Here is a 10,343-nt window from a genome sequence, read left to right on the forward strand (position 1 = left end):
GACTGGAATCCACACATCAAGCCTATGGATACTAAGTCAGTCATAAGAGCACTAATGAAAACGTGGGCGCTGTTAAATTGTCAGGTTATATAGTCAAGAAATGATTTGGTCACATGCTGAATCATATATAAAGCCCTGCATCAGATAAATTGAATAACTGCTAACTGTACTTTAGTATAAAAGTACAAGTATATCGTTAGGACTGGAAAATATCTTGAGCATCCAAGGGCATTCCAAAGAAGGATGGCTAGTTCACACCTCATATTGTGGGTGGTTTAATGTGTGATGGTTCAATAGAACTTCAGCCTACTTGCCATATACATTGCAATCATATGCCACAGTCCTTTTCCCACAAAATACTCCATAATTACACTGCCACAAGGTACAGCCTTACAAACATTTGTATAGCATCACTAGTAGTATAATATTCAATCTGTATAATTTCAATCTGAACCAATCTTAATCATCTGTGTGATACAACCTAAAAGGAGAAATGTATTAAACATTTAAGTAGTGAGTGCATATGACAAATTGACATTCAAACCATTGCAGGTATTTTACTATACCACTTTTTGCAAGGACCATAATGTAGTTTAAGTAACCATATAATAGTCTCTTTGTAACACATTTTCGCAGAACACAGTTGTCGTCTTTAGACTAGTAGACTTTGCTTCAATAAAGAAGAATATGAAATAATTAATCCACTTGTTATATCAGTACCACGTTGTTCACAGTATAAAACAGTACCAAGGATTGCCAGACATTTCAATGTGTGAATTTATTCAAATGGCATCAATGATTCTCATACGATGACTCACACACATATGTTTTCTAGTTAATATAGCACCTTACATTGCATTCACTTTTTCAGATATTGGCGATTTTCATCTTTTTACTGACACATATTAGTATTACTTCTGACTTGTCCTGGCTTGCCATTCCATCAGTGCCCATCCATTTCCCATCTTTATGGCAATATGAACTTTGGTGGTGTTTGAAATTAGTGGTTAATGTGGTTTACCACATTATGTAATACCTAATACATTAGGTATTATGTGAATTCCTATTTATTAGCATACATTCATTACCATAGTATGATCATTTTACTATGGTACACTTGCTAATAGCTTAATATTTTTTTACCCTGTTTTAGTCATTGAAAGCTTCTGTTTCTCTTAGGAAAATGGTCTGGTATGGACTATGAAACGGCTTGTCAATTTATAAGCCTATCCACTCCACAATATGTTCTTATATACATTTTTGTGTAAAGAAGATTAGGGAATGTTGTGTGAATGTTGGATAGTGCTGCAGAGGCATACAACACTATTTTATTTTACCATTAAAAATATCTTTTGAAATATATAAAGTTATATAGAATATATAGTTATCGTCTTGATGCCAGGGTTTGATAACTGAAACCCAAAAAAGCATATTTATGCTGGATGTGGACATATTTCCAGGTATTACAACAGGACACCCTATCAATTTATTCCCATATGATGATCGGTAATAAAAGCAATGATGCTAAGATGCCAAATTCAGCTCAGCATAGTGCTCATCTCTGAGGGAAAGCAGCTGTCAGCAGCTGTGAATTTTAAAAGCCATGCTTTTAAAGCCAGATTTGGGTGGAGAGGAATTTATTAAAATAAATGGTAACTATTTATCAACCAGTATGGATGCTCTAACATAGCTTATAGCGTGCAACAGACATGACTTTATAGTGTGTGATGTGTAGCTGACAGATCTATGTAGCATACAACCTAATGTATGGAGTTCAGCAGTCCAATGAATGTTATTTAGAACAATATTAACTTAGAGTGTGCATCAGTCAGGACTGTAAAATGCAGATCATAGCATATACTGTGTTTCATATACTGTGATCAACAGCATATACAGCTTTTTGAGTAGCGGGGATATGACTATGCAACTGTACATTTAAGAATGCAGAGTGCAGCATTCAGGAGTAAGGGCCCAAGGGTATGTTGGTGCTCAGTGGGAACCTCATTACATTTTGCTGGTTAATGATGTGTGTGTACCCCCGAAACACTTTTTTCCGGTAGTGACTGTAGTGACCCTTCACATTTTTTACCAGCTTACTCTTTTAAATTAGTGGTCAGTGGGAATTGCATTGTTTTCTCATAGGGGAAGCATATAGACAACTGGCAAGAATGACCATGTTCTAAGCTAGCTTTGTTCTGGTTAGGATATTACCACGCTGATTGGTGGCCCTCTACGCATTCAGTTTTGTTTTCTTCAGTGCCTAGAAGCTTTCCTGAATGCACCACCAATGAGTTCTCTGCCTGAAATGAAAGCTATTATGGACATTACAATCATGCATGGACAATGCTACTATAGTTTTGGAGGGGCATGAGAAAGATATACCATATATACCATATCAGAGGCCTGCATGAGTCTATTTTTGACCTAAATGGCACTGTCACTGCTTTACTTCAGGAACGAGTTCCTGATATTCCCTTGAATAGATTGGAATTTGACTGAATACATCATGTACACACCAGTGAGCTTCCAAATGCCCTTCCCAGGAACATAATAGTCAGGAAGCAGCTATTACCTTTTTGAAGGACCACTTGACTTTTCAAGGCCCTGAACGTTTTCAGTAACTTAGCCCGGATCAAGTATAAGGCCTTATTTTATTCATGGTTATGTACCCATGATGATGTTCCTCTTTTATGCCTATACCCTTTTAACATATTCTTTGGAAATTAAAGCCCATCAAAATGCAACGTCTGTATAGAGTATACTTTACATATTATGCAATATGATGTACAGATTGTATGTCCTGCTCTTGAGGTGCTTATTACCTGTTGCAGCAAGTGCCCTGTCGTGGCAGGTTCTTCCTTAATGTTCATCATACCTTCTATCTAATGATAGATTTCATCTATCATTAGATAGTGGTTCATGGTGGTTCATGTTTTCCTGTTTTCTGGTTTGCCTTCTGTAAGCTTGAAATAGGATACACTGATCAGTTAAACCTACCTTAGCACTCCACCTTTCTTTCACTATGTGGGTAGAGATGTTTTTAATTTTCCCATTTGTTCAGCAGCAAAGTAAACTCTCCCTTCTATTTTTTTAAGATAATTGGCTAGGAGGCAGTGGAATGCTGGGATTTTTAGGTCAGTAGATACGTTTTGTTATGTAATGGGGGCAGAACTCTGGAAACCTCTGGAAAGTCTCTAACCCACTGACTTTGTTTACCCCCCAAATTCGGACACTTTTTGGTTTGGTTAACCTGTCTATATTTTCAGTTCTCTTATTCATAGACCATCTCTCTGTCTGGTGCCGTAATGTATCAATTTTTGCAAAGTGGAAGTGTTACGAGTCACCCCCTGGCTGGTGAGACTGGATCACCTGAGGCAGGCAGAAAGTGACTCCCGGTCTTCACCAGAGCACCTTGCAAGGAGCAATGGTCCATGCTCCCTCCACCAGACAGTGATCAGACAGCTCTAGTGTAGGAATGGCAAACAGACATTAACACAGTGATCAAGGCAAACTTGTAGAACAGGTGGCAGTCAGTTCATAGCAATGTTGAAGTCAAGGTCAGGCTGAGAACAAAATCCAGAATAGCAGAATTAAGAGAATGCTGGGCAGAATAGCAAATAACACAGTGGTGTGTGCTAAGAATTCTGAGATGGACAAATGTAGTCCAGTGACTAAAGGAAAGATGGGGACGCTGCAAGCCACTAAACAGAAAAACAGTTAAGGATGCAAGCACACAAATAAGTACAGTGTGATGTTACACAAACATGCTGAAACTCTTTTGAACAAACGTAGGATAATTGGCTTAATTTTCAGGGGTTACTAAGCAAATTATCGCCAATTCCCGGAAAACCACATCTTTTAATTTTAGTCCATTACTTCAGAGTAAATGATATAGTGAATAATTAGATGTTACCTTCAACTGTATTAGATTAACACTGACATAGACCTGACACTTTATGGATCTAAGCCCTTGTGTATATAGTGGACCGTGTTTTTTACCTGTATTTTTACTAAAATCAGCATGACCACTTATGGTCATTTATGATCAGGTTATGTTTTGTGTATTTGTCTTCTTGTGTGTTTTGTATGAGATGTCCCTGACATAGGACCTGATATATTAAAGCTCAGGGTGATCCAGCAACCCTGGAATGGATCTGGTCCAAGATTCAAAATATTTGCTAACAAATAACTTTGAAGAAGTCTTTTCCAGATTTGCTGGATCACCCAGCTTCACTGATGAAAGTGTATCCTCTCTAGGCTTGGAGAGCTTTAATAAATCAGGACCATTGTGTTATTCTTTATTTTACTTTTTTCTTCTTGCCTAGTGTATACTGAAATGTACAGGAAAGAAAATCCTTGTAAATGGTATTTACTCCGATGCACATAAAACACCTTTAAGTCAATTTAAAAAACATTATTCCATATATGTAACATTTCAGTGTACTCAATTTTTTATAAATTACAACTGATTGTATAATTTACAGCAGTTTGTAGTCTACATTACCATCTCTAAAAAGTATTTTACTGTAGATTTACATCTTTCTTTACTACTTGATTTAATTGTGATTGGTCCAGTTAGGTCAGGATATTTTTTTAAAATTCACTTTGAAAACAATGACACATCATGGAAAGGAAATCTAAAAAACATAATTGTGGATTTGGTTCAAAATCACTAGTTCTTCATCTCATTTACTAAGCTAAGTGAAACATCCCTTGCAAAAAAAATCATCCCCTTGACTCTGGAGGAGTTTCCTGTTATGGAGACCAGGATTTCTGCTCTTTCTCCATGTATACTCTTTTCTATATCTTTTTATTTTATTTTTGGTTTTGTGAAAATATTTTGTAAACTTAAAATGTAAAAACTTACATTACATTTAAAGTACATTTAAATTAATGTCCACAATTGTAAAAGGCGTAATGTGTATTTTTATCTGAACAATTAAATAAATGTTCTCTATGAATAAGAGCAGTAGAGGACAAGAACTTTTTTTTTTTAATTTAAGAACTGTTTTCACAAAGTTAAAGTCCTTAACATGACATAGTTATATAATCTAGGGCTATATTCAGAGTAGTAAAAAAGTGGAGTTTGCTACTCCCAGGCACCTAATGTCCATTCTGGGTGGTACAGTCATTACAGGGACAGGGAGCTACAGTCATTAGGTCTTATTTATTAAAGCTCTCCAAGGCTGGAGAGGATACACATTTATCAGTGAAGCTGGGTGATTGAGCAAACCTGCAATGCATCTGGTCCAGGATTCAAAACATTTGCTAACAAATGGCAAATGACTTTATGATATCTCATCAAAATGTGCAATCAAAAAGAACAGCCAATAGGAGACAAGCTAAGGAAACATTTTGCATCATTCTAACATTTACTTCCAGTAGTCTTATATTACTGCACAGGTCCTACAGATGTGTTGGAATTAACTTGAGAAATAAGAATCCTTCTAGTATAGTGAGTTTTATCTGTTAATTTTCACAAAAGAGTTTTATACGAACACCTTCTCCGGGGATTGGCACCCTCTAACTAGTAGCATTATAATAGTAGTTACTTTAGATTGTTATCAGTACTTTTTATGAGTTTTGTGTGGGAAGTATTTTATGTATTGCTGTAATACAATGTGAAAGGACTTTACTTTGGACTTTCCATGGGACTAGAAGGAGATACCAGGATGTCTGTTAATTATAATTTGATCTAAGGATATTATTTAGCCTCTAGTTGTATGTATTAATGAGAAGGCAACCAGTCTGAATTCCAAACCTAGGGTTGGGAACTCCCAACAGTTTTATGATTTAAAAATAAAAATGATCAATGCAATTATTGACACAATAAACCTTATCCAGTTATTGTACCTTGTTACTTTTGACATTACCTATTAGTAATAAACCGAAGTGGAATTCAATAGCCACCCTCAGTTAGTAGGGTCTGTAAAGCACTAACGATTACAGAGAGTTGAAAGGTATAAAAAAAAAGCGGGTGACACATTTATATAAATACATCTAGGGCCTGGTGAGCCCTGCTAATATCCACATCATAGGGACCATTTTTTGATGTGGATATTTGGTTGTCTCTGGTAATCCTCAACTATTTTGGTCACGTCCTGTGTTTTCCTCTTACAAATTCTTAAATAAGCAGGTAAAACATCTACTTACTGTTCCTATTGAAGTGTACTTATGAATGTTATGGCTTCTGTCTGTGAAGCATGGTCAGATTCCACCCCTTCTTTGCCAGCTTAACTTAAAAACTTAAGTTAGACACCCTTTTCTTTGAGTGTGGCCTCTATGTGTTTTCCCACAGTCAAACATGCTTGAGAGGTACTTAAGTCTATAAGGCTGTATGAATTATTTTGCCATGTTAATTACTTGTTTGTTGTGTGTGTGTGTGGGGGGGTCACTCCCATCCATTCCTTTGTGCTGGTGCATTGGTCTCTGTGAGATCCAGTGCACATGCCCACCATAAAATCCAACAGTGAGGGTTTAATAGTAAATAAGATATAGCTGTATCACTATTCATCTGTCTTGTGCATGACACCACTGTACTATATTATTGAATCAGCTTGCTGCTTTTTTCTGATCATGTTTTTTAATTGCTTTCTTACAGCGTGAGATGATGTACAGCTCCAGAGACTCATCTCCAACTCGACGTTTAAACAACATGTCTCCTGCTCCCCACTTGGCATCTGGTTCTCCTCCACCTGTTCTCCAGTCCTCCTCCCCAGCACGTTCTCGAATGTCTTACAGTGGCGGGCGACCACCATCTTATGCAGGAAGCCCTGTTCACCATACAGACCGAATGTCTGGCCTTCCTCCCACACAAGGAGTCTCCCCTAGCCCTAGTGCTATTCTAGAAAGGCGGGATGTCAAACCTGATGAAGATCTCTCCAACAAGAATGTGGTTCTGGTAAAGAATGAGGGACTCTATTCAGATCCTTATGGAATGGTCCATGAGGGTAGACTTAGCATTACCTCTACTCAGTCCCTGGCTGGTTTGGGGGACCCTTTTTCATACCCCAGTGGCCTGTACAAGAGAGGTTCGGTCCGCTCTCTAAGCACTTACTCCGCTGCTGCTTTGCAAACAGACCTAGAAGATGGAATGTATAAATCCAACTCTCAAATATATGGTGACACATTTAGTCCTGGAATGGGTTTCCGCATTCCACCATCCTCCCCTCAGAAAGTATCAGATGGAAGGATAGTAGATGTCCAGCAGAGTCAGAGTCCTCACAGTCCCTACTCAGGGCCATCCAGCCGCAATTCTCCTGTACGCCAGACCTTTCGCAAAGATTCCTCCTCCTCTGTATTTATGGAGAGTAGTGTTGGAAAACAGAGAAACCCAAGCTCTTCCTCTGGCACCAATGAAATTTTCTCTGGACCAGAACGGCCTTTGTCTGGTTTCAGCTCTCCAGTGCCTGCTAAGGAGACAGAAACACGGTGAGAATACCCTTTTGTAATTGCTGGTAGTATCTGTAATACATTTTACCATAGTACAGAGCAGCTAGAGAAGAAAGGTCTGATGTTACCTATTGATCTTATGTGTTTCTCCACTTATAAGAAATGAATATATGGCAGTCCTATTATAATTAAACATGCCTTCATATATTGCTTTAAACCTAGTCATTTTCCTTAATAATGGCTAAGAAGGAGTAGAGAAAGGTAAGTAATTGTTATAATAATTGATAAAAATTGCAGAGTTGCATAGTTGATTGAAAAATAGTAGGTTGAAAAAAGACATAGGTTCATCAAGTTCAACCACTAGGTAAATGACAATTTGTATATAAATTATTCCAAACTGATATAATGATATCTGCATCTTCTATATGTAAAGCATTCTGACTGAATGTTTTACATTTTGGAAAAAATTCCTTCACCTGACTAGATTATGTGCGGAACTGCAGATTTTTTAAAAAATATTCTTTATATATGAAGAGATTTTCATTTTGTAAAAAAGAAAAAACATAACCAATATATATATTGTAACAGCTGGCCAAAGAAATCAGGGTTTCGTCCAAAATGACAGGTACATTTGCCCCAGATACAGGCTACGCAGAGTGTTTTTCTGTTTATTCAGACAGTTTTCCTTTTGTCCTGAAGGTGGGGTTAAAGTACCAGGCTTAATGACCATGAGCTTCTTGGCCAGGTGGGGGAGCTAAAGAGGCCTGGGTATAATCAGATGTAACTGTCTCACCTGAAACCCATCCTGGAAATTAGTGTAGAGATAAATACTCCCAGTCTGCTTATTCCTGTGTCTCTGTCTTGGCTCGTGAGCTGGGAGGAGATCTAAGGTTAACTGAGCGTAAAGACACAGACTTTGGCCCTGATTTATTAAAGCTCTCCAAGGCTGGAGAGAATACACATTCATCACTGAAGCTGGGCAATCCAGCGAACCTGGCATGGATTTCTTCAAAGTAGTTTGCTATTTGCTAGCAAATGTTTAGAATCCTAATCCAGATCCATTCCAGGTTTGCTGGATGACCCAGTTTCGCTGATGAAAGTGTATTCTCACCAGCCTTGGAGAGCTTTATTAAATCAGGGCCTTTGTTGGAAAAGATGTATGGTTAGGGCCTTAAAGACCTGCACAGCACTAGGTTGGGCTGGATTGTTAGTTAAGGGAACTAACGGTGAGTTAGTGGCCAAGTGGCCAGGCTTTATTTTGCTGTTTGTTTTATATTGCCTGTTTTTGTGTAAAAATTGTATTAGTGAATAAAACAAGATTACTATTTAAAAGCCTCTTAAGCAAAATCACTCTATCATCAGGGTCAGAGTATATATCATGACATTTCCAAGTCACAGAGCTCGCTCCTTTGGATTTTGCATCCTCAGAAAAACTATGATACCTGAATGGATACTGTCTATTGCGAAGAGGTGGGGCTTTTCCAGTACAGAATTTTCAGCAGCAAAAGCATTAGTTATAGAGACAGCACCCATCTGGGCGTCTGCAGCATGTACTTCCAGTGCAGAAGCTTGCCTTAGGCTATGTGCTAGGAGTTCCTTGCTCCTTTTCTGCAAGGGTGACCTTTGCGGAGAGTGTCAAATGTTTTGCTGCTCCCAGCACCATTTTCCCCTCCTGTTACTGCAACACTGGAGTCCGCATAGAGGCACCCAGAAAGTACAAGCGCATCACTTGTCCTGGCATTTCAAGCATCGGAGCTCGCTCCAACAAGTAACTTCAGGTGTAAAACACACAACAGATTCCAACGTATCATTATTTAACAAAAATAAAGCCAAAATGAATAAGCTTAATGTTCCTAAAACTAAGCACACCACATGATTTAATAGCCTGTGGAACCAACTTTAGCAACAGTAATTTAAAATATTCTTTTTCTGTATGATTTTATCAGTCTCTCCCATTGTGGTGGAGGAAACTCTTTCCTACTACAATGCTTCAGTTCTTTGAGGTTTGCAGGCATTCCATTATGTATAACTCTTTAGGATCCAGCCATAGCGATTAGATTGGGTTAAGGTCTGGTCTTTGATTGGACCACTGTAATATATTGATTCTTTTTTTTTTTTTGCATCCATTCTGTTAGTAGAGTTTTCTGATGGGCTTGGGATCACTATGACCCAGTTTCAACAGCTTTAATTGTCGGACAGATCACATTTGACTATAATAATTTGATATACAGAGGCCTTCATGGTCGACTCAATGACTACAGGGTGGCATGATCCTGTGGCTGCAAAAAACATCCCAAATCATCACTCTTCTACAACGATGTTTGACAGCTAGCATCAACTGTGATGGCTAATATTCTGTTTTTGGTTTTCCCCCCAAACGTGGCACTGTGCATTATGGCCAAACATGTTCACATTGGTCTCATCTGTCTAAAGAACACTGTTCAAGATGTCTTGTGGTTCAGATGCAACTTTGTAAACCTAAGCTATGCTGCCAAGAGAAAATCTCTTGGCAGCCCTTCCAAAGAAGCCATAGCTGTTCAGTCTTTCAAATATTGTACTGTCATGAATTTTACTTTTAACATGCTAACTGAAATGTAGAGATGAAAGAGATGTAGCTCTTGGGTTTTTTTTGCAATTGCTTTGAGCATTACATAATGTGACCTGTGAATTTGTTGGAATATCAGCTCAGAAGATTTACAGCTCCCCCCACTCGCATCACCCGGGAAGATGTGACATCTTGCAAATGGACTGATGCAAATGCAGTGATGGATTGTGGGGGCGGGAAATTTAAAAGCAGATTATTATATTATAATTTATTAAATAAATATAATTATCATACCTGGGAGTCAATCCTAAGAATTTACAGGTTTCACAATATAAACAACAAATTTCTATGCAAAAAAAATTGTATCTTTTTTTGCATCAATAAACTGACAGAATTAGAACGCTAG

The 10,343-nt window shown here is 38.0% G+C and overlaps 1 protein-coding gene across 1 annotated transcript in view; it reads left to right on the forward strand.

The window, feature by feature from the left end:
* SRCIN1 (SRC kinase signaling inhibitor 1) overlaps positions 1-10,343 on the forward strand; it is a 262,183-nt gene that overhangs the window by 145,682 nt on the left and 106,158 nt on the right. Inside the window, exon 7 of the mRNA XM_072413697.1 lies at positions 6,602-7,431. Within this exon, the coding sequence (XP_072269798.1) occupies positions 6,602-7,431 (830 nt within the window). The remainder of the gene's footprint in view (positions 1-6,601; positions 7,432-10,343) is intronic.

This window comes from Pyxicephalus adspersus, chromosome 6, assembly GCF_032062135.1.
Source record: "Pyxicephalus adspersus chromosome 6, UCB_Pads_2.0, whole genome shotgun sequence".
NCBI lineage: Eukaryota > Metazoa > Chordata > Amphibia > Anura > Pyxicephalidae > Pyxicephalus > Pyxicephalus adspersus.